General features: G+C 45.5%; 1 protein-coding gene across 2 annotated transcripts in view; it reads left to right on the top strand.

Annotated features, from left to right (window-relative positions):
• Positions 1-13,928, top strand: part of EEF2K (eukaryotic elongation factor 2 kinase) — a 60,448-nt gene extending 46,520 nt beyond the window's left edge. For both annotated transcript variants that reach the window (XM_065891939.1, XM_065891940.1), the window contains 6 exons: positions 81-143; positions 1,642-1,776; positions 1,910-2,098; positions 7,661-7,785; positions 11,677-11,855; positions 13,591-13,928. In XM_065891939.1, coding sequence (XP_065748011.1) covers positions 81-143; positions 1,642-1,776; positions 1,910-2,098; positions 7,661-7,785; positions 11,677-11,855; positions 13,591-13,700 — 801 coding nt within the window. In that variant the 3' untranslated portion in view covers positions 13,701-13,928. The remainder of the gene's footprint in view (positions 1-80; positions 144-1,641; positions 1,777-1,909; positions 2,099-7,660; positions 7,786-11,676; positions 11,856-13,590) is intronic.
• The last annotated feature ends 10,977 nt before the right edge of the window (positions 13,929-24,905 follow it).

The raw sequence follows: 24,905 nt of genomic DNA, 5'->3' as shown, positions 1-24,905 counted from the left end.
AGGGCTGGACCAGTTCCCCAGGAGGAGGTTCTTGGGAGGAAGGCTGCTCTTTGGATCACTGTAATCTGTGTCTCCATCAGGGCCACTCAAACGGTAACCGGAGGTATGAGTCGGACGAAGACAGCCTAGGCAGCTCCGGACGGGTAATGTGCCCCCAGGAATCCTCGTCGTGGCTGCGTGCTTGCCTTTTTCAGACTCCGCTTCTGTTTCTTCCCCCTCACGTCATGTCACTTCTGCCTGCCCAGGTGCTCCACATGTCTCCTAAAGGACGATTTTGCAAAGGAGCCAATCCCCTCGGCAAATACTTTTTGAGCTCCTGGGTGTGAAGCTGCGGGATCAGCGGGGAGAATTAGAGAAGATCAGGACGGCCTGTCCTGGAGGCTTCAGCTCACAACGCCTTCCAGTGTACATTAATTTACGTCTAGGGAGTTCCCTGGTGGCCTAGGGGTTAGAATTCCGGGCTTTCATTGCCGCGGCCCGGGTGGCCTAGTGGTTAGAATTCCGGGCTTTCATTGCCGCGGCCCGGGTTCAATCCCTGGTTGGGGAAGTTTGCACAAGCTGCGTGGTGCATCCCCCCAAATTCCATTCTTGCAGCCACCCGCTGAGACGGGCTAACGTTATTCATCCTGTTTTGATGAATGAGAAAAAGGGAGTCTTAAGCGACTCTCCCCAGGTTACCCGGCTAATACTTGGAAGAAGTATCTCAGGTGGTTGTCATCAGGCCCGTGTGGGAAAGACCACCCTCCTAAAAGCTCTTCTCTAGCTGACTCGGAGCCACATTTTGAACCTCTCACCCTCCAGCCTTTGCTAAGGCGAGTCTCTCTCCTGCCTGCAAGGTCCTTCCTCCCCTGTGGTCATACCTCCTCAGGCCTGTCTGCTCTCCCAGGCTGGACCCCGGTGGCACCCTCTCCAGGAGCCTTCCCTGATCCCCGGGGCAGGCTTGACTCTTACTGCTTCCAGAACACAGAGTACTTATCACGCAGTATTTCCTTACCACAAGGTATTTCTCAGTCGGGTCAGGGCCACAGCGTGGTGCGGAGGCAGGGTCGTTCGATCCCAGCACCGCTGACATTCTGGGCTGGGTCGTTCTTTCTTGTGGAGGATGCCCTGTGCATGGTAGGCTGTTTAGCATGCGCACACACAGACATACACACACAGCAGCCTGGCTCTGTCCTGCGAGAACTTTGGACAGGGCTGTTTTTAGCTGGGAGACGTGGTGTGTTTTCTAAGCCCATCTCCTGAAGCACCCCGTGGATGCACAGGGAAAGCACAGTGGATTTGCTGCCGGGTCTGAAGTGAGGCTCTTCTGGTGCCTTGTGTGGGGAGCTGGCAGAGGAGCAGCTCAGGGTCGAAACTCCCCGACCTAAGTCAGGCGGATAAGTGAGGAGACACTTCTTTGAACTGCTGCCGTGCAGTGTGCTAGCCTTTGTGTCCTGTTGCTACCTGTTGCTTGTGTCCCTCAGTGCCCACAAGCTGGCATAATTCAAGTGACTGGAAATGGAGCCGGGTTTGTCCAGGAAAACTCGACACCGCACAGGTCTGCGCCCCTTAACTTGCCAGGCCGACTTTCACAGCTGGGAGGGTGCGTCCATCCCCAGCCCCTCGCTTCTCTGGCCTGTAAATGCCCGGTCCTCCCTTCAGGTCTGTGTGGAGAAGTGGAATCTCCTCAACTCCTCCCGTCTCCACCTGTCGAGGCCTTCAGCCGTGGCCCTGGAAGTGCAGAGGCTCAACGCTCTGGACCGTGAGAAGAGAATCGGGAAGTCCATTTTGGGGAAGGTATGTTGATGCCCTCTCTGCATTAACCCGGCGCCTCCCCCAAGAATCGCTTCCTCCCCCAGGCTGGCTGGGAGGCCCTCGGCTGCGGCCGCGGCCTCCAGGCAGCCAGGCCCACCTGCCGTCTGTGTGGCAGGTCCACCTGGCCATGGTGCGCTACCATGAGGGCGGGCGCTTCTGCGAGAAGGACGAGGAGTGGGATCGGGCGTCGGCGATCTTCCACCTGGAGCAGGCGGCCGACCTCGGCGAGCTGGAGGCCATCGCGGGCCTGGGACTCATGTACTCGCAGCTGCCCCACCACATCCTGGCGGACGTCTCTCTGAAGGTCAGGGGGGCGGGGGCTCAGGCAAGCCATCACCCTTCGCTCCCTGGGTTTACGCCTCAGAAATTTCCCGAGCATCAGTTTGGGACCAGGCACTTCCAAGTTAGTTGACGCTGATAGAATTGGTCTCCGGCCTTGGGGACTGAGTGGAAGGTGACAGTCACGTTCCCAGGCAGTTGCGACATGGTGCGGTGGGAGAAGCAGAAGAGGCTACTGCAGATAAATGAGGAAGGGCCGTAGCTGGGGTTTCTTTTTTTTCTTTTTTTTTTTTTTTTTTGGGGTTTCTTGATTGGCAGTTGCAGCTCTGTCCCTAGTGGCTAGAACAGACCTGGCACACACTAGATAATCTGCATTCGTTTGTGGAACGAATGAATGAAGTGATCCCTAAGGTAGACCTGCGGGCCCAGTGGAGTCAGCCAGGCAGAGTGTGGGAGGGGGAGTGTGGGCAGAGGGGACAGCGCGGGCCCAGGCCCTGGGGAGACAGGAGGCGGTCAGTGCGACTGGAGTGTGGAGCGTGAAGACAAGGTGCAGGAGATGAGGCTGGAGAGGGGCCCGGGCAGGATGGGTGTGATGGGAGTCCATGAGGGTGTCTGCTCCCTCATCACTCCCCTGGTCCATGGGCACAGCGGACGGGACCTGACGTGGCCTAGGGAGTGTGATCCTTTCCTTAGAGAAGTTGAGAGGCCCCTGGTGTGCACGTGCTCCCAGCGTAAATGGCTCCAGCTCTCTGTCACGTGGGCCAGGCTTGCAGCCAGATGAGGCTGGGCTTGGTGTGGGCACAGGGCACCAGCCCTGCTCTGTGAGCCTCACCATGGCCCAGCAGGTTGGGGGGTCTCAGACTGGAAGAGGGTGTGGGAAGGCATGCAAAAGTCCTTGATTTATTTAACTTTTAAAATAGTTAATACATTCATGTGACTAAAAGTTTTTTTAATGTGAAAAGGTTTACAGTGAAAAATCTCCCTCCCACCTTTTCCTCCACCTTCTCATCCTCCTGCTAACAAGTAACCATCATTATTAGTTTCTCACATGTAATTCCAAGAGGGTATTCATTTCCTAGGGCTGCCATAACTAAGAACCACAAACTGGGGGGCTTAAAATGACAGAAATTCATTCTCACGGTTCTAGAGGCTAGAAGTCCAAAATCAGTGTGTTGACAGGCCATGATCTTCTAGCTTCTAGTGACTGGAGGCAATCTTGGGTGTTCCTTGGTCTGTAGGTACATCACTCCAATCTCTGTTTCCATCTTCACATGGCCTTTTCTCTGTGTGTGTGTCTCTATGCCTCTGTGTCTCTTTTCTTACGAAGACACCAGTCCTATGGAGTTTAGGGCCCACCCTACTCCAGTCTGCCCTCATCTTAACTAGTTACGTCTGTCTGTTTGGAAAGACCCTATTTCTGCAGTGTCCTGCAGACTTTTTCCCTCAGTGCTGTAGAGACAGCTTCCTCATTCTTTCTGACAGCTGAGTAACATTCCATTGTACAGGTACTTTATTTAACCTGTGCCCCGTTGATGGACACTTGGGTTGGTGCCATTCTTATGATATCTCAAAAATTGCTGCAGTGACCAGACTTGGACTTATTCAGTTGAACCGTTTTTGTAGGTCATGAGGGTAGAATATTGGCAGTTTCATATGGTTCAGTCAAATACATCCTTTGGCGTGCGGTCAGGGATAACTTACAGCCATTTTTATTTCCTGTTTTAGGTGGTGAAGGGCAGGCTTGGTTGGGGGAGGGGATTTTGACAGGCAGATGATTTGTTCCTCTTTCTCTCGTCTCCGTGCTCCCTGAGGAGTGGACTGAATATAGCTCATTTAGCCAGTGGTGTGCTGATAAATGCTTAACAGCTGGCTCTTGCAGGTGGGGAGGGAATGTTTGCACATATATGTATGTACGTTTATTATACAGCTACTTGTAAGTTTATTATACATTTACTGATATAAGGAATGTGGAGCATACAGTTTACAAATCATAAAACTATTGTGAATTCTATATAGTCGATAGATCCTCACAGAATTCCTTTGCTAATTTTTGTGGAACTCATGTCTGTAGCCCAGCTTTGGTTGCAGCTGAGGGAGGCGTGAAGTTCTGACATTAGATATTGGTTGATACTTTCACTTACTTTAGTGAGTAAGATGAAAGTGAAATAAGCAAGTCCTTTGTCAGAGTTGGAACTTCATTTATTTGCTGCTGATAGGAGCAGCTTCTTTGCTGAAACAGACGATAGTTTTAAATACTGAAGAATGTTTCTCCAGTTTCTTGTGCTAGTCACAATGTAATGGCTACAGACACGGCACACTTTCAAATTAGTCTGCATTATTAATATTTTTTGCCATCTCGTGGTATAACTGTTTCTACGATGGCCAATGTACAAGCACTAAGATGACATCGCCGAGCACGGAGTTGGAGGAAATGCACCACAGCACACCATTTCCACATAGCATTTCCATCATGAAGATTCCACAGACTGGTGGTTCTCCACCAGTCATTTTGCCTCCCCCTTCTCCAGGGGACACTTGGCAGTGTCTGGAGACATCTTTGGTTGTCACAGCTCTGGGAGCGCAACTGGCATCTAGTGGGTAGAGGGCAGGCATGCTGCCAAACATCTACAATGCACAGGACAGTCCCTTGCAACACAGAATTATGTCATCTAAAATGCCAGTAGTGCCAGGGTTGAGAAGCCCTGCAATAGATATAAATAACCTCAAGAGGACAGACAACAGTAAAACATATTAAAATAGTTAGGAAGTGATGAGCTTTGGGTATTTGTTACCTTTCATTTAATTGTAAGTTTACGTAATTTAATTTCTAATAATGGCCGTGTTTTACGACTGGCTTGCTTTCACATCGGTTCTCACAAGCCTGCAGAGCCGGCTCCAGCGTACCCACTGCGTTTGGCCTGTTCTCCCAGCATCCGGCACAGAGAGGACACTCAGAAGGGTTTGAAGCCTGAATAAAGGAATGCCAGGGTCCAGGATGAGTGGTTAGGGGCCAGGACTGGGGAGACCACTCTCGCTGAGACTCCCTGGTAACTCTCCCTGTGATCTCAGGCTGTTTACACCAGCTGCACCCGAGCACCTTTGTAAAGAGATGTAGAAGCTATTTCGGTTTTCTCATCCGCAGGTGTCCCAGAGGCCTTTCCCTCCAGGACAGAATCTGGCAGCAAAGAAAACCATGGCCACATGCCCTGAAAGGCTGCTGGCCCATCTCCCGCTTTCCCCAAAGCCCCCATTCTTAGGACCTTTTCCTGTTGTCTTGCTAAGACATTCGTTTATCCAGCACATGCTTTTTGAGTATCTCCTACACTCTGGGCACCGTCCTAGGTTCTTATTCACAACAGCAAACTTTTCAGGCAGATACGGTTGTAATACAGATAATAATTAACAAATGAAAATATTTCCAACAGAAGTAAAAATAACTGACCTTTATTGAGCACTGCCTGTGCCAAGCATCGTTCTTAAGTGCTGGGGGGAGATTGTGACAGGGAGTGAGATCAGGAGGGACTGGATATGGGCTTCCCTGGTGGCGCAAGGGTTAAGAGTCTGCCTGCCGGTGCAGGGGACATGGGTTCGAGCCCTGGTCCGGCAAGATCCCACATGCCGTGGAGCAACTAAGCCCCTGTGCCACAACTACTGAGCCTGCGCTCTAGAGCCCGCGAGCCGCAACTGCTAAGCCCGTGCACCACAACTACTGAAGCCCGCGTGCCTGGAGCCCATGCTCCGCAACAAGAGAAGCCACTGCAATGAGAAGCCCGCGCACCGCAAGGCAGACCTAACACAGCCAAAAATAAAAACAAATACATTTAAGAAAAAAGAGTGGATAGGCCTCTTGTTATTAGGACGCTGATTCCAGCTGCAAGAGAGGCTGGGAAATGTAGTTTTTAGCTGGTCAGCCATGTGCCAGCAAAAATATGGCAGAGGAGAATGCATATGGCAGACAACTGGTAGCCCCAGCCACACTTCTTGAACCCTGAAGGTTGAGAAGGGCCTCATAGGCTGACAGGAGGGCTTTGGATTTGTCTCTGAGTGAGATAGGAAGTCTTAGAGCGGCTTTGGTAGAGTAACATGACCTGACCTGGGCTTAAAGCATCTCTCTGGATGGATATCGGGGAAGCAGGATGGAAGCAGGTGGGAATGCAGAGTAGTGCAGCCACTGTGGGAAACAGCTCCTTAAAAGGCTGAACATAGAGTTATACGTGACCCAGCAATTCTACTCCTAGGTATATATATCCCCCCAAAAGAAAAAGATACATCCACACAAAAACTATGCACACAGGTGTTCATAGCAGCATTATTCATAATAGCCAAACAGTGGAAACAGCCCAGATATCCGTCACCTGATTGATGAACAGATAAACAAATTGTGAGACATTCACACGATGGAATGTTATTTGGCCATAAAAGAGAAACACTGATAGAAGCTGTATGAATGGACCTTGAAAACTTTATCCCAGGGCTTCCCTGGTGGCACAGTGGTTAAGAATCCGCCTGCCAATGCAGGGGACACGGGTTCGAGCCCTTGTCCGGGAAGATTCCCACATGCCGCGGAGCAACTAAGCCTGTGCGCGGCAACTACTGAGCCTGCGCTCTAGAGCCCGCGAGCCACAACTACTGAAGCCTGTGCGCCTAGAGCCCGTGCTCTGCAACAAGAGAAGCCACTGCAATGAGAAGCCCACAAATCGCAACGAAGAGTAGCCCCCGCTTGCTGCAACTAGAGGAAGCCCGCACGCAGCAGCGAAGACCCAATGCAGCCAAAAATAAATAAATTTATTTTTAAAAAATTTACGCCAAGTGAAAAAAGCCAGTCACACTAAACCACATGTTTTTTGTTTTGTTTTGTTTTTTGGCTGAGCCAAGCGGCATGTGAGATCCTAGTTCCCTGACCAGGGATCGGACCCACGCCCCTTGCAAGGGAAGCGCAGATTCTTAACCCCTGGACCGCCAGGGAAGTCCATAGACCCCTTGTTATATGATTACATTTATATAAAATGTCCAGAATAGGGAAATCTCTAGAAACAGAATGTAGATTAGTGGTTGCCTAGGGCTGGGTGGGGTGGAACCATTGGGAGGTAATGGTTAGGGGGTATGGTGTTTTGAATCCTTCTTGGCTTGATGAAAATATTCTGAAATTGATTATGGTACTGGTTTCACAATCTGTGATTATACTAAGAACTATTGAGTTGTACACTTTAGATGAGTGAGTTGTATGTTATGTGAATTATATCTCAATAAAGGTGCTAAAAAATGTAAAAAGAATTGGAAGCAGGGAGCCCCTGCTGGAGGCAAGAGATGATGTGTTTCTCTGGAGGAATCAGAGCAGATAGAGGAGAGTGAGCGGGAGTGAGCTAAGCTTCCATTTCTCCCTGCCTGATGGGAACCCCCAGGAGCTCTTTGCAGCAGGGGAAGCCCTGTTCTCTTTCTCACGATGTGCAATTCTACAGCAGCCCCAGCCTGGAGCTCTCAAAACAATTCAAGAAACAGGGAAAAGGTTGATGAGTGAGATTCTGGCAGCCCCTCCCGTGTAAGCCTCATTTCCTTTTCTCTCCCCGTCTTTGGTTTGTGTTAACAGGAGACAGAAGAGAATAAAACCAAAGGATTTAATTACTTACTGAAGGCAGCTGAAGCTGGCGACAGACAGTCCATGATCTTGGTGGCACGAGCCTTTGACACTGGCCAGAACCTCAGCCCAGACAGGTACTGTGGCCATGGCTCAGGTGACACTGGTGGGAACCTGGGCTGCAGGTGGGAGCTTCCCCTCCGGTGTTAGGACAGACCTGGGTTCCAGATGTGGCTCCCCTGAGTACCAGCCCAGTGACCATGGGCAAGTAGTTTTACCTCCTTGGCCTCAGTTTCTTCACCGTGTAAAATGGAAACGATTATAGAACCTGCACCCTAGGGTGGTTGTGTCTCATTGTATGAGGGTTAAATGAGATGCTGCCTTTAATCCTCACTGTGCCTGGCACATAAAGTGAGAGATAAATGGCATCTTAGCCATTTCATGTGAAGATTTGCCTGAGAAAGAGTTTGAAAGGATACGTAGCATCAGGTCCAGAGTGGTGGTCCTTAGATGTTAGAATTAGGGGTGATTTTAATTGATTCTTCCTCCTTTTGTTTTTATTCTTACTATTTTTCACTTCTGAGAGGGAGGGGAGGGAAGGAAGCAAGCTCCAGGGGAGTTCAAGCCTGGTGTGAGTTTTCCAGAGCGGTTTTAAAACTCCTGATGGCTATAGCCCTGCAGGTGTCAACAGCTTTTCGGTTATCCCTCTGGCAGGGGTGCCAGGACTGGACTGTGCGGTGGGAAGAGAGGAGAATGGCAGCTTCATCTCAGCTCTTTGGCTTGGCCAGTGGGAGGTCCCAGAAGTCCAGGAGCAGAGGACGGTTGGGGGAATTGAACTCTTAGCGGGACCCATTGCTCACCCTCTGTGGCTCCCAGTGGATCTCGGCTTACCCCTGTTGTCCTCAGGCACAGGGAGCAGGGTGGGCACATTCATTGTCTAAACCTCCAGGATGGGGGCGGTTTGGCAGTTCCCTCCTCTGTGGGTCAAGTTTTCATGTCCCTCTCACTGGGTTTAGAAGGAAAGTCAGGGCTGTGGGTCTGTCATCTCGAGCTCTCAGGGTCTAAAACGTCCGGATACATGACATCCTGCCTGAATTACATGTCATGCAAACATTTGTCAGCTACCTACTGTGTTGTAACAGTAATGCTCCCCTATATTTGGATGCACTTTCATATCTGTGATTTTATTTCACCGAGAACTAGAATTGGGTCTCCTGCATCTCTTCAGGCCCAGTGCTTAGTGCAGAGCCTGGCTCAGTAGTAGTTTGAATGAATGAACCAACACATCTCTTTGACACAGACAGCGCAGGCATTTGGGGGCTTATTTTATGGATGAGTAAACTGTAGTTCTGAGAAGTGAAGGGGCTTGTCCATAGTCAAGTAGCCAGTAAGTAGTGGAGCCACAACTTAGGTCTTTTCACCTCTCCTCCAGTGGACTGTACATTAGCCTGCTTCTTAGGGACTCAGAATTACACTGGCATGGAGGGGAGGTAAACAAAACAGACACGACACAATTGTGTCTGATCAAATACCAACATCTGTGGTGCCCATTGAGTGCAGTGGGGAAGCACCACCGCATGGGTGTGGGGAGCTGGAGCTGGGCATTGAATATCTGTATCTGAGGCCCTTAAAAAAAATCTTTGCTGTATGTGTTTTCTCTTTATGTCCTCTGTCTACTTTCTCTTTTTAATTTGAGACAATAGGTTTTTTGGTTTTGATTTGTAAGAATTATATATATATATATTCCCCACCACCACCACCATGTGGCATGCAGGATCTTAGTTCCCCAACCAGGGATTGAACCCATGCCCCCCTGCAGTGGAAGCGTGGAGTCCTAACCACTGGACCACCAGGGAATTCCCTGTTAAAAATTTTAATATATTAAGACTGTTCACTCTGGTATATGAGTTGGCTTTTAAAAAATTTTCTGAGATGGCTACCAAAAAAAAAAAAGATAGTGTTAAATTTTTTTTAAAAAAGAAAAAAAAAAGCTTCCCTGGTGGTCCTTTGGTTAAGACTCCGCGCTTCCACTGCAGGGAGCATGGGTTCGATCCTCGGTATGGGAAGTTCCGCATGCCGCAAGGTATGGCCAAAAAAAAAGAGAGCTGGCTATCATAGGTTTGGGGGGCAGGGGATGGCACATGTGCCACACAATGACCATTGTTTATTGGGTCTGGGGACATGCTGGTTTTTAATATTTTGTAGTTAAATCTATCAAGATTTTCTTCTATAGCTTCTGCTATAGTCTTTTTCTTACTCTTCTTCCTCATTCCAACCAGCTCCAGCCTCTTCCATTCAGGGAGCATTAATTGAGGGTCAGCTATTTGCATTTTAAGGGGTTTTGACCCCCTTAGAAGTTACCATCTAATAGGACAAGGAAAAGTCATTGGAAATTGCAAGGCAGGATAGACATGCTAACCGCTGGGTGCAGAGCTGGGTAGGGGTGGGTGGGGAGAGAGTAGGCCCTTTCCCTCCTTTTACATTTAATGTGTTGGGGGGATTCTGCCTTGCCCTTCAAGACTGGGGAGGGTCAAAGCTGAAAGAAGTGAGATCATCTAGTTCAGTGGCTTCCAATCAATCCACTGTTAAAACCCTGGGTTTTTGGGTGTGTCACCTGTAATTTTCAAATAACTTCCCTTTTTTATAAAATAAAATGGAGTCGGGGTTATCTCCTGACACCATCCTAGCCAGCCACTTCAACAGACATTTAGAGAGGCTGTGCTGTTTGCCAGGCCCTGGGAATGCAGCAGTGAATAGAACAGACAAGGTCCCTACCTTCTTGGGGCTTATGTTCTAGTCAGGGAGACCATAATAAGCAAGTAAGTAGGTAAACAGGAGATGAACAGATTGGGGTAATTATAAGAAATAGGGTGTTTGGGGACAGCATCTCTGAAGAAGTTGAGCTGAGGTTGGAGAGGTGAGGAGCCAGGTATGGGAGGAGTTGAAGGAAGGACGTTCTAAGCAGAGGGAGCAGCAGGTGCAAAAGCCAAGGAGCAGACAGGAGCTGGCGCGTTCGGGGAGAACGTGACCCAACGAGCCTGGCATGGGAGGAGGTTGACAGGAGCTAAGACTGGAGGGTAGAGCCAGGTCTATATATATATATATATATATAGCTGTTGCTCCTGGAACGTTTCATGAGGCCCATAGACCTTCTTCTCTGTGTCTCTCTTTGCTCGTTCCTGATGCACTCTAGTTACTCACATGTTTGGTAATATGCATTAGTGCACCCCGAGGAAAAGAGCCCACTGCCCTGTTTGCTCTTTATTCTGTATTGTTCAGATTCAGCTGGAACTTGAATTCAGCATACGCCCTTGGTGGTTTGGCCATTCATGTGCTGCAGTAGGAGAAAGAGTTGAGGGTAGAGGGCGGAGCCAGAAGGGGGAGGTCAGCTATTTCGGGTAAACTCTGCATTTGCTGGAGTAGAGCCAGAGCTGGCCGGAAGAGGCAGAGCAGAAGATGGGGCTGAATGACTGCTGTGAGAAGGTTCTGGAGGCCTCGACAGAGAGTCCCCCACCCACCTTCTCTCCTGTGTGAGTCACAGGGCAAATCGGCTGGGATACCAGCCACTGCTAATGCAAAAATCACCCATACGGTGATTTTATTTTTATTTTTGCCTCACCGTGCGGCTTTCAGGACCTTAGTTCCACGACCAGAGACTGAACCCGGGCCACGGCAGTGAAAGTGCTGAGTCCTGATCACTGGACCACCAGGGAATTCCCATAGGGTGATTTCATGCAAATGAGGAAAACGTTCCCCTTCTTCAGGATGCTCTACTTCCATCTGTTGGAAAATTGTTGTACTATCCCAATTTTTTTAGGGAAAACTGCTTGAGCATTATTGTAATAAATATGTAAATCTACAATGTAAATGACACCCTTTAGATGTGGTGGCATTGGGTCCTATGGGTCCTGAATCAGAGGTGGTGGCCCCATAGGGATTCCTGACTTACCCTTCCTGCTGATGGGCCTCCTCCTTCCTGCCTTGCTGCTATGGTAACTTCCCTCTTTTCCTCTGTGTCTCTTGGCAAGGTCCCAAAGCTGGCCAGAGGCTCTACTCTGGTACAACACTGCCCTGGAGACAACTGACTGTGATGAAGGTGGGGAGTATGATGGGATGCACGATGAGCCCCGGTACCTGCTGCTGGCCAGGGAGGCAGAGATGCTGTTCACAGGCGGCTGCGGGCTGGAGAAGAACCCGCAGAGATCAGGTAGGGCCCGGCAGACCTGCCCCTGGGGTGGGACGGTGCTAGACAGTGAGAGACGTAATTCCTGTCTCGCTGGGAGTTACAACAACGTGCAAGACTGAGTCTCTTCTTTCAGTTCTGGCTGGGAGAAAGATTTGTACTGGCCCTGTATTTTTGCCGGGCTGGATACCCATATAATGCTGGCTTAGAAGGGGGCTTTATGCAGTTGGTATGCAGACGAACATTTTTATATTTTAATAGTCAAATATTAGGAGTTTGGGAGGTTTGTTTTTAATTCACAAATTGAGCTGACATTTTCATAACATAAAATTCAACATTTTAAAGTGTAAATTTCAGTGGGTTTTAGTATATTCACAGTATTATGCCATCATCAGCACCACCTAATTCCAGAACATTTCCATCACGCCAGAACGAAACCTGGTACCTGTTAGCAGTGACTCCCTATTTCCCCCTCCCTCCATCCCTGGCAACCACTAACCTACTTTTCATCTTTATAGATTTACTTATTCTGGTCATTTCATATAAATGGGATCGTATAATAGGTGACCTTTTGTGTCTTGGCTTCTTTCAAGGTTCATTCATGTTGTAGCATGTATCAGTACTTTATTCCTTTTTATTGCTGAATAATATTCCATTGTATAGATACTACATTTTGTTTATACATTCATCAGTTGATTCACACTTTTATATATATATGAGATATATATGTGTGTATTTATTTTTTAATTTTTTAATTTTGGGCTGCGTTGGGTCTTCGTTGCTGCATGCGGGCTTTCTCTAGTTATGATGAGCGGGGGCTACTCTTCCTTGCAGTGCGTGGGCTTCTCATTGCGGTGGCTTCTCTTGCTGCAGAGCGCAGGCTCTAGGGACACGGGCTTCAGTAGTTGCAGCACGCGGGCTCAGTAGTTGTGGTGTGCAGGCTCTAGGGTGCGTGGACTTCAGTAGTTGTGGTGTGCAGGCTCAGTAGTTGTGGCTCACGGGCTCTAGAGTGCAGGCTCGGTAGTTGTGCATGGGCTTAGTTGCTCCGTGGCATGTGGGATCTCCCTGGACCAGGGATCGAACCCACGTCCCCTGCATTGGCAGGTGGATTCTTAACCACTGCACCACCAGGGAAGTCCCTATATGTATTTTTTTAAATATCATGATAGACATACTGAGCTCCTGATTTCACAGGTATAGGATGAGGCTAAGTTTAAAAGTTATTTTTTAAGGTGGTGTAACAAAATCAAGCAAATAATACTGCAGCTCTACAGTCCTTTATTTGAAACTTCTAAATCCAAAAAGCTCAGAAAACCAAGTATTTTTATATGTTTTGCACAAATTCATTTGGTGGCAAAACCTGTCCAGAACTGACGTGAGGTTGTTCATAATTTTTATTTCTTATACTTTATCTTTTCTACTTTCATATATTCCCAATTTGCCCCGTAAAAGCCCTCAGCCTGATTCTCATTGGCTCAGTTGGAATCACCTACCCATCCCTAAACCAATCACTGTGCTTATTGAGATGGCTTACTCTGATTGGCTGTGCCTAAATGTGGACCACTCCCTGTGGCCTGGTGGGGAATGGGAAAGTGCTTTGATTGGCCAGGCTTGAATCACATGCCCACCCAGAGCCCCAACCAGGTTATGTGGAGGGAGAGGCAAGAAAGGGTAACTGAGGGGTGATCTTCTAGAGAGGGGGTCGGGGACACTGGGTGGCAAAAAATAACAGGTGCTTCACCCCTTCACTTTCTTTCAGGCGACTTGTACACCAAGGCAGCCGAGGCAGCAATGGAAGCCATGAAGGGCCGGCTGGCCAACCAGTACTACGAGAAAGCCGAGGAGGCCTGGGCACAGATGGAGGAATAGCTTGCTGGAAAAATCACTGCCAGCCAGTCGCAAGCTAAAGGGCTAGGAGTGGGGGAAAGAAAAAGACTTCTTTACTTATTTAGGGTTGTTTTGGGGCCGGAGGAGGCAAATATTTTTAGTGTGTTGTAAATCAACTTTTGTATTTTATTGTTGACTCTTGAAAATGTCTTTGCTACCAGTGGAGACACTGCAGCTGTCCCCTAGGGCAGCATTTTGGGGGAGGGGGATTGAAAAAGCAGCCTAATGAAACCAACATATCTCTCTGAGGTTCTTCTGTGTTTTGTTGTTGTTTTTTGTCATGAGATGTAAGAAAATGTATCTTTTCTCCCCTGGGTGGAAAATACTAAGGCTTTGCCCATCAGCCTTTTCAGGCTGGGCTGAAATCTCAGGACCACAGAGCCTGTGTTTCCTGAGTAAGGATGCAGTGGGGTACAGTAGAGCTGCACGTTAACTTTCCGTGGGGCGTGTAGTGTCGTGACTTAGTGCAAAGCCTTCTTAGAGCATTTGGAAGTGTGCTGGCGTTTTCTGGTGGATGTGAGACTGTACATCACCCGGGCCCCCTTCTGCCATGGGGGAAGACCGGCACACTGTTTTCTTTTTCGGGGGGAATCTTAGTTCCCCAATCAGGAATTGAACCCTGGCCCTCAGCAGTGAAAGTGCCATGTCCTAACCACTGGCCCGCCAGGGAATTCGCATGTTTTCTAATCTTTTAGTTTAATGTCCTTCCTGAAATGCAGCTTACTTTCTGGAATACAGCCAAATTCCATTCTGAAGCATGCTCTCTACAGTGGGCTTTTTCAAAACAGGTTTGATTTTTATATGCACACTTTTACTACCTCTAACTCCTCCATCAGCTACCGTGCACCTTTTTGGGTGCACCTCAGAGCTTTTACATGTAAGGACAGTGGCTTGGAAAGTTGGAGCCTGTCCTCCAAGCGGACATGTACCCTGCATTTCAGTGGCAGCATCCACAATATACTGAAGTACCCTTTGTACCGTATTCCTCCGTATTTTCTTAGCACCTGGTATTCTTATGAAGAATCCGCTCCCCAACCCCTGTCCTTGGCATTTTCTGCTTGAAGCTTTTGGTGATTTTCTTGTTTTTTGCAGCAGGATGCTTTCAGCAGCGGTCCCTTGAGATTTGTCTAAGCTGTTGGAGAATGAAAGGGCAAGAACTATAAACACTCATTAATTCCAGTGGTTTCCCCAGGGCCAGGCTATGGCTATCTGTATTTAATGAGCGTTCTCTTTAGAAGGAATTCACATTTAACACCAGTTTGATTCCAGTTGGTTTCGAATAGCAAAGAAAACAGACTGCTTTGATCAACCCCAAGTGCTAAAGCAGCCTCTCTTCCTTTGTTTAAAAATGAAAACATAAAAAAAACAGAGTGTAACATAAAAACCATTCTTTTTTTTTTTTTTTTTTTTTTTTTTGGCCACACCACTCGGCTTGTGGGAACTTAGTTCCCCGACCAGGGATTGAATCCGGTTCCTCCTGCAGTGAGTGGAAGCTCAGGGTCCTAACCACTGGACCTCCAGAGAATTTCCATACGAACCATTCTTACCTGTTCATTAAGACAGGTGCTTTAGCATGTTAATGTTAAGTACTGTGAAGTCACGACCCTGTGCATGCATTAGGTTCCAAAGTTCAGAGTGTGCCCTAAAGGAAAAATCAAGCAGAGTCAAAATTACCCTTGAAAAATCCTGTAGAGCAGCTATAAATGACAGTATCCCTGTTTTTGTATTTGGACTCATCACAACCAGCTTCCTTTAGATGTTGGAACTGATCCCTTTTTCCGTTTGCACAGATCAAGTGGTTGGCTTGCCTTGTTTGTGTGTTTTAAACCAGTGCATATAGTTAATTTGCATTTTAGAAGCAACTTTATTTTGACTTATCTCTTCAAAGGTGTCAAGCCTCATAAAATTCATGCTTTGGTTAGTTCAACCAGCCTCCTTGCTCTTTGAGATTTTATTATGCAAATCATTTATGTTCCCTGACTACCTGTTTCATTTCTTAGTTATGTCAGTGCTTTCCTCTAACGCAGGGATCGGCAACTTTTTTGTAAAGGGCAAGATAGTAAATATTTTAGGCTTTGCGGGCCATATGGTCTCTGTTGCAACTACTTAGCCCTGCTGTTGTAGTGCAGAAACATCGGTGACCGATACCTAAACGAATGAGCATGGCTGGCGTTCCAATAAAACTTTATTGACAAAACAGCCTGCCTGGGCTATAGTTTGCCAACCCCTGCTCTAATCCTGACTTAAGAGCTACTATATTAAACCCTGAGGGCAAGAGTCATCTCAATTTTTATTTTGGTCTCCAGCGCTTAAAAACAGTGCCTTAGCACAGAGTAGGCACTCAGTAAATTCATGAATAATGGAGAACCAGCCCTAGTCACAGCACTCACTCTTTATGGCTCTGGTTCCTCCAACCGGTTAATGATTCCTTGTCTGGATTGGCTTGAACAGTCACCCCTGTAATTCATCCCACTCACATGGCCTTAATGTCAGGGCAGTCCCCTTCTGCAGGAGGCTGGGATAGCTAGGCAAATGCTTCTTTAAGGACCATTGAGAGCAAAATGATCTGCAAAATACTGAGATCCTTCTGAGCCAGCAGAACTTACTCCACTTTAAAAAGCTAGGTCTGTGCCTTCTGAAGCTGGTTAGGACATCTTCTTTTCCCACAAATGCTAAGCATGCCAAAAAAAAAAAAAAAAGCAAAAAAACCCCGGATATTCCAGCCCAACAGGGGAGCCATCAGAGACTCTTTTCAGGTGCAAGAAACAGGGGAAGGTCCAGGAGATTAGCAGAGTCGGGGATGTAATTTGCATCTTCAATCACAGAGAATCCAGGATTCTGAAAGGTAGACTCTTTCCAAGTACCCTGCTGGTTAGAGGCTAAGCTGGAGCTAGGATTTGAGAGCTGCTTTTATTTAGAGGATCCTGGGAATAAAATTTAAAGTTAAACTGGAGTGTAATGTCTCTTTCAGTTTTGCTGTAGGTTTAAAAAGAAAAAAAGCAGCCTTTATGGATGTAAGTAGGAAAAAATCTGTTACCCCTGTGCACCTGGATATCCTTATCCCCTCCTCCTCACCTGAGGCCCTGTGGGAATTTATCATCAAATGCGACCTTGATGAACCAAGCCAGGTAAATTACTGTTGTTGCTGTTTTAGTGACTTCATTTCCTTTCGTCCCAGCACATTTGTCTGCAGTACTAGACATGTTTTACAAATCAAAAATGTTTACACGAGTATATGCAGCTTGTGTGGGGGAAAGGAGACAAAATATGCATATTCTCTGCATTTGTGCCTGTTATTCACTTTTCTAATCTCTGCGGTACCCCTTTAACCTAGACAAGGTGGACACTGTGTGGAGCCAGAGAAGTGGCTTGCATTATAGATTTATTTTTGCATATATATTGAGTTCCATTTTGCCTTTCCAAATAAAGTGGTTTCTTTCTTTCTGGCCTCAAATTCAAATGGCTCCTGGTGGGCTTCCCTGGTGGCGCAGTGGTTGACAGTCCGCCTGCCGATGCAGGGGACACGGGTTCGTGCCCCGGTCTGGGAAGATGCCACGTGCCGCGGCGCGGCTGGGCCCGTGAGCCATGGCCACTGAGCCTGCGCGTCCGGAGCCTGTGGTCCGCAACGGGAGAGGCCACAACAGTGAGAGGCCCGCGTACCGCAAAACAAAACAAAACAAATGTCTCCTGGTAACACATGAGTGAAGTAGCTGGGTGGAGGTGGGGTGAATTGGAGGGCTCAGCCCCACCTGAAAGAGGCAGCCCAGATTCAGCTCCGAATGGTTGTCCCCATGGGGAGTGTGGGCCCAGTGTTGCCCCATTTTCCAATTTTTCAAGCTGCTGAAAATTGGATTTTTTTATGCAAGGTTTCTTGATTTTTAACATTTCTAATAAATTCTTATAAAAAAACTTCTAGATTTGGCACATACGTTTTCTGTTTGCTTTAAATAAAGGATGTGCACCTCTCGTTTTTCTTGGTTTTTCTCATCTATAAAACAATAATCTTTACCATTACATAGTTGTCATCAGTTTCAAAGAAAATGCGTGTTAAAGATGCTTTGTAATCTAAAACTTAAGAAAATCTTTGTTACTGGTATGAGAATTTCCTTAAAAATTTTAAGGATTTTTAGAAATTTGAACAATATACCATAACTACATGGTATATTGAACACATATTTAGGTCCATTTGCTCTGAAGTCTCCACTAAAATGACAGGAAAGAGATTTTCTTAATGGCATAAGCCCATGAGGGTGAAAAGGAAGAGTCATCAACAGTAACAAAATTTTGGATGCTGGAAAGCAGATAGACTGTGATTGAGTTAGCAGACCCAAGAAGGCTGGATCCTAGGTCAGCAGTAGGAAAATCTAAGAACCCAGTTTTCATCATTGAAGACCCACCCCCCGGCCAAAGGCTGAAGAATTGGCACAAGGAACCTCTGGAAGGGGGAGTGAAATGGGGCTAAAAATGTAGGTTCAGTTAAAAGACAATTAAAGCATCAGACCTCTAGACCCACTCAGCTCCCCTGTGTAGCCAGCCAGCTGCCCTTTCATCACCCTGCAGAAGCCTAGGACACCAGGCACAGTAGAGAGTGAGGCTACTCTACTGAAAGGAGGGTTGGTGGAAGTTTCTGTATTGGCTGTACAGTGTCCACCAGCCTTCTTTCCCCCTGTGCTCCCAGACACTGGCAGCTGACTTTGTCCCTCCTGGCAGAAGGCAGACAATTGAAGAAATTTCTTGGGAATCTGACTAGCCTAAGATAAAAGACTTAAGGTACTTCCCCCTAATGAAACAGGCTGGCCAGAGCACCTCACAAAAAAAGCCTCACCCACCAAGTCCCACCCACACCTACAGAAATTCCCAGATAACATATTAGAGCCCTGTTCTTAAACTTGAACAGGCACCCAAAGATCCATATGTAAGGAAGGCATTTCATGTAACAGACAAATAGAACCAAGAGCAGACAGCATCTTGGAGGAGACAATATGCCTGGAGAAGAAAACTTCAAGTAATAAAAAACTATCAATATCCTAAGATAAAATATTGTGTCCATGAAAAAAGGATCAAGATGCGATTCTAAGAATTCACACAGTTTTCCCAGCACCACTTACTGAAGAGGTTGTCTTTTCTCCAGTGTATATTCTTAACTCCTTATCAAAGATAAGGTGACCATATGTGCGTGGGTTCATCTCTGGGCTTTGTATCCTGTTCCATTGATTTGTATTTCTGTTTTTGTGCCAGTACCATACTGTCTTGATTACTGTAGCTTTGTAGTATAGTCTGAAGTCAGGGAGCCTGATTTCTCCAGCTCTATTTTTCTTTCTCAAGATTGCTTTGGCTATTCGGGGTCTTTTTGTGTTTCCATACAAATTGTAAAATTTTTTGTTCTAGTTCTGTGAAAAATGCCATTGGTAATTTGATAGGGATTGCATTGAATCTGTAGATTGCTTTGGGTAGTATAGTCATTTTCACAATGTTGATTCTTCCAATCCAAGAACATGGTATATCTCTCCACCTGTTTGTATCGTCTTTAATTTCTTTCATCAGTGTCTTATAGTTTTCTGCATACAGGTCTCGCTAGAGTCTGTCATACAGAGTGAAGTAAGTCAGAAAGAGAAAACAAATACCGTATGCTAATGCACATATATGGAATCTAAAAAAAACGGTTCTGATGAACCTAGAGGCAGGACAAGAATAAAGACACAGACATAGAGAATGGACTTGAGGACATGGGGAGGGGGAAGGGTAAGCTGGGACAAAGTGAGAGAGTGGCATGGACGTATATACACTACCAAATGTAAAATAGTGGGAAGCAGCCACATAGCACAGGGAGATCAGCTTGGTGCTTTGTGTCCCCCTAGAAGGGTGGCTTAGGGAGGGTGGGAGGGAGACGTAAGAGGGAGGGGATATGGGGATATATGTATGCGTATAGCTGATTCACTTTGTTATACAGCAGAAACTAACACACCATTGTAAAGCAATTATAAAGATTTTTTTTTTTTTAAATCACACAGCAAAGAGCTCTTGTAAATCGAATATACCCTTACAAAAATGAGTAACTTAATAGAAGGGTTGGAAAATGAAGTTGAGGAAATCTCCCAGGAAGTGGAACAAAAGAACACAAAAGCTAAAGAATAGGAGAGGAAATTCTAAGAGCTAGAGGAGCACGCACTCTGGGCTGTACAACTGTTCCACGATGGAACCATTATAATTGTTAGCATTTTTGCTTTGTGGAGAAATTAGCTAAGAACAGTCTAAGATCATGTATGTGTAGTTTTTAATGGTCTTTCCTTGGCTTTTTAAAATTTAGGACCTGAATTCTACGATCCTAGTTTCAAAGTCAAAATTTTCATATAGCCTTTTACTAGAAATTAAGCGTGCATGTAGTTATAGATATCATTTTTACTGAGTTATATTTAGCATATAGATTAAAATGTAAAGAAGTGTAACTCAGTCCTACCAGTATGCAAATCATTTAGAAGTAAGCAAATGCTTTCATTGTAATACGATGAAGGTTCCAAAAAGGTTTGCTTTCTTTTCTCCTACCTTGACATACTTATCAGTATTTAAGATCACCAAAAGGAATTCATAAGTCTGGTTAGGACTGAGTTTGTTTTGTTTTTCCTTTTATGAGCCATTTGAGGTATCCATTTGTTTTTCTTCCTACATATATTTCTTTCTGACTTCATGAACAATTTTAGTTTTTCCAATTATAAAGGAAATTAGTTCCAAAGAATTAGAGCTCTTAATACTAAGTAGTACCTCTTGGAAAAAAATAAATGTAGTAGTCTTAATTAAAATAAAAGAAAAAAATTTTTATAAGCCTAGGAGCCTAACTTAAAACAGTTAGAGAAAGTAGAGGGGAGAGAATCTTTTTTTTTTTTTTGCGCATTATGCGGGGGTCTTAGTTCCCCTAGCAGGGATCAAACCCATGCCCCCTGCAATGGAAACGCAGAGTCTTAACCACTGGACCGCCAAGGAAGTTCCCCGAGAGTCTTTAAAAAATGTTGAGAACATTTCTTGGGACTGAAGGATGTGTGTCTCCAGAACAATAGGGCCCATTAAGTATCTAACACAATTGATAAAATTAGACCTATGCCAAGATTCATATTCATGAAATTTCAGAACATTGAGGACAGGGAAAAGATCCCGGAAACTTTCAGAGGGAAAGAGCAAGTTTCATAAAATGATTGAGAATCAGAATAACATCAGACAACTCAACAGTAACACTGGAAGTTGGAAGCTGATGGCTTCTGAATTCTGGGGAAAATACACTTTAACCTAGAATCATATGCCCAAACTATTAATGAAGCATAAGGGTGAAATAAAGACAATTTCAGACATGTAAATTCTCAAGAAAGTAACCTCTCAAATATTGTTCCTCCAGAAGCCACTGGAAGAGTTACTCTATCAAAAGAGGGCCAGTGTTGGGGGAATAACAAGAAATGTGTGAGGTCCAGCATAAGAGTGAGGAAAAGTCAGTGCCCAGGTGAGGGTGAAGGGCCATCTCAACATGGTGGCCTTACCATAAACCTAGAGTCTAGGGCCCCTGTCAGGATGCTGTGGGAGACATGTCTTCAAAAAGTTGAAGCGATAGAATACCTCATGTGTCTGTGTGGCAAGGATGGACAGTTTGAAATTGAATTAGGGATGAATTCATAGAAAGTAGGTACATTTTTTTAAAGGTAATTATTAAGTAAAGAATAAGGTAAAAATATTTTCCAGAAAAGGAAAAATAATCATAGTTGAGTACATAGCTAAGCTCAAACTTAGTGAGTAGCATTTACTAATTATTGTTCAAATGAAATTACGAGACAACACTTTTAGGAGGGTTGAGGTGTTTGTGATGGCAGAGGTGGGATGATTAAGGTTAAGTTCTTATCTTCCTTAGCAGGAAGTCAATAGGAAACGCCTAAAGTTGAAAGAGAGAGGGGGGTGGCGGAGAGAGGGAGGGAGGGAGGGAGGAAACAAAAAAAGCAACAATATGTTGTTTAGACATATGGAGAGAAACACAAGAAAAATCAGCTAAAAGTTGAAAGCGGTTGCCTGGAGTGGAAGGAGTAGGCGTACTGTTTATTTTGATAACAAGCCTTGTAGAATTGATATTACACACATGAAGAACTTTGATAAAATTATCAAAGTAAGAATTTTATTTATTATTACTTTGTATACACATGGTTATTTTTCAGCATTTAATCAAAGTAAGAATTTTATTTATTATTACTTTGTATACACATGGTTATTTTTCAGCATTTAATTTTTCACTTGCGTATGTCTCAGCTCCTCAGTGAGATGGTAAGATCAATAATGAGAAGGGCCATGTTTTATACTACTTTGAGTCTTACATAGAATCAAGCAAACTGTCTTTCCTTTAGTAGATTTGATGTTTCCTTCATTGCAGCTCATCCCGATGCGAATGGTGTCATGGTCCAATGTTCCGTGAAGGTTTTCACATCATCCGATCCTGCGATATTTTTGGAGTAATACAGCCTCCTGTTACATTTTATGTCAGTTCCTCTTCCTGCCAGGCTCTTAGAAAATTGGTACAATCTCTCAGTTATCTTGACCTCCATCTCATAAAGCCTGATTCATAGGCTAGTGCCAGCATTCACTAGGCTTTCAGTGATAGCCTGTGGTGGTTCTAGACGTCAACTTGGCTAAGCTGAACCTCATTTTCAAGATTTCCCTTGCCAGTATGTCCAGCTAGAGAAGAAACCGCAAGAGAAATTTGCAGGGGGCAAATTTGCAGGAGGCTCTGTTTCCTCTCTAGAGATTGATAGCTTGCAGAGCTCATAGTAAGAATTTTAAATGTTTACTAAGCTATAAAAATACTAAATTAAATTTGCTAAGTTAAAAATTCATTATGGTAATTCATAGATTGAGCATCTACTACTATGCTTTGTTGAATCTAAGACACCACTGATGTTAAGATGCACCATTATTTTCTGTATTAATAAGAAAAAAACACTGAAAATAAACTGTATGCCATCGATCATAAGATGCAGGTCAATTTTAGAGATATTAAAAGGTGAAAAAAAATGTCTTAGAAATAATGATATATGGCATGCCAGACATTGGGCTGGACGTACACAGTCACCTTCTAACCCTGCAACAAACCTCAGTGTTATTGTGACCATTTTACAGATGAGAAAAATGAGGCTTAAAGGTATCCCACAGCGAAAGTATTTGATAAGAATGTTTTCATTCATCAAGAAGGAAAGGTGGAGGTTTGAAGCTCAAACACCATCATAGTTTCAACATAAATGATGCCAACTGTGGCTGCTGCCGCATTATTCCCATGATCTACCAGCACAGGACACAGGAGTGTGTTTGAACCGCTGAAACTTAAAGGTATCGAAGGAAGGGTGCCAGCAGTAGTGGAGCCTTCAGCTTAACTTGACTCAACACAGGAGATCTCACTCAGGTCTGTCCATTTCTGTGGACTTTTAAGTGGTCAAGGTGTAAGATGACTGCATGTGGTCCACCAGGGAGAGTCCTAGTTCACTCCAGGGTCCCAGTTCTCCTTCTAATTAAGCATTTGTTCCTGACAGAAATGGCCTGGTCACCTTGCTGAGGGGGTGTGCTCTGCAAAAGCAACTAAACTGTCTCCTCTGCAAAAACAAGGTTCCTTTTGGGGAGGCCTAGGTGATCAGGGGGTTTCCTTGGTTGCAGGTAACAGAAATCAACGCTAGCCAACGTTAGCGAAGGAGCAATTTTTTTGAGAAGGAGGTAGCTTATATACTGGAAGGTGAAAGGGAAATAGGCCTCAGAAAGGGCGGTCCCAGGGCAAATGTGGGGATCTAGCAGAAGGTAAGAGTCTGGAAGTTTCCTTCCCAGCCCCACTAGTGAGCTAAAAATCCTTGTATCTGGTGTCCAGATTCAGATTTCCAGGATAAAGCCTCTGAATGGCCTAATTTGGACCTTGTGCCTGCCCACTTTGTACTTCGATTGACAGTTCCTTGAAGACCACAGGGGGGTTGTGGTGGGGTGGGGAGGGATAAACTGGGAGACTGGGATTGACACATACACACTACTGCACATAAAATAGATAACTAATAAGAACGTACTATATAGCACAGGGAACTCTACTCAATACTCTGTAATGACCTATATAGGAAAAGAATCTAAAAAAGAGTGGATATATGTATTTATAACTGATTCACTTTGCTGTACAGCAGAAGCTAACACAACATTGACAACCAACTATACGCCAATAAAAATTAAAAAAAAAAAAAGACGACAGGGAGGAGTGTTTCCTCAAAGGAAAATCGGCATTGGAACCAGAAAAGTCGGGGATGGATTCTGGGAAGACAAAAACAACAGATTCCCACTCAGAGAGTATTCCCTTTGGGGAGGAAGAGGAAAAGGGCCCTGAAGATTAGAGGCAAGTGTTAAGGAAAACTTTTCAAATGGTTTTTTTGCAAGCCTATGCCAAAATTTTATTATAGCCTTCCTGCCAGTGTAACTCCTCACGGAGGCTAGTCCACAGATCCACACTTGGTAGGGACATTTTTTAAAAATTACCTTTTATTACAGTATCACCTAATAGAGTAAACTGTACAATCTTAAGTGTAGAGCTTGCTGAATTTTAGAACATTTGTAGAACTCTAGAAAGCTCCCTCAGCCCCCCTCCCCACCCCCAACAAGGGTGACCATTCTTCTGACCTCTATTTTGGTAGAGACACTTTATAGGACGAGAGAATGATTAAATCATCATTGTTAGATGAGGGAGAGAGAGAGAGAGAGGGAACGTTCCATTAAAGTTCACTACTCTCTTGACTGACAAACAACAGTCAGCTGGTTGATGGGCAGAAAACAAGTTTCCCAGCATAAATCTTAATGCTAGTAAATTTCATAAGAAAAATCCTTAAGCATTTGATCAGGAATGTTAATTTCTTTCCAGAAGGAGATTCATGCAGTGCAGTTTGGTCTCAGACCGGGTTTGGAGTGATTTTCCTTTTGCAGGAGCAAGGGAGCGAAGATTGGAGGGGATCCAGTACAGAGCCCCCATGTCCATCCCCACTGCCCACAGCTGAGGGGTTATGATCTGGAGACAGACACCCTTCACCTGACAGCCTCTAGATTGAGGGTGGGTGACAGGGGCAGTGTTTGATCTGTGGTGCTTGTCCTTCCCCCCTCCACCTCAAGGGACAGAGTAGACATGGCAAGGGACAGTCAGGGTTTCAGCCC

The sequence above is a fragment of the Phocoena phocoena genome, chromosome 15 (genome assembly GCF_963924675.1).
Source record: "Phocoena phocoena chromosome 15, mPhoPho1.1, whole genome shotgun sequence".
In the NCBI taxonomy this organism is placed as follows: domain Eukaryota; kingdom Metazoa; phylum Chordata; class Mammalia; order Artiodactyla; family Phocoenidae; genus Phocoena; species Phocoena phocoena.
The sequence above is the reverse complement of the archived record's forward strand: the minus strand, read 5'-3'. Positions and strand labels throughout refer to the sequence as shown.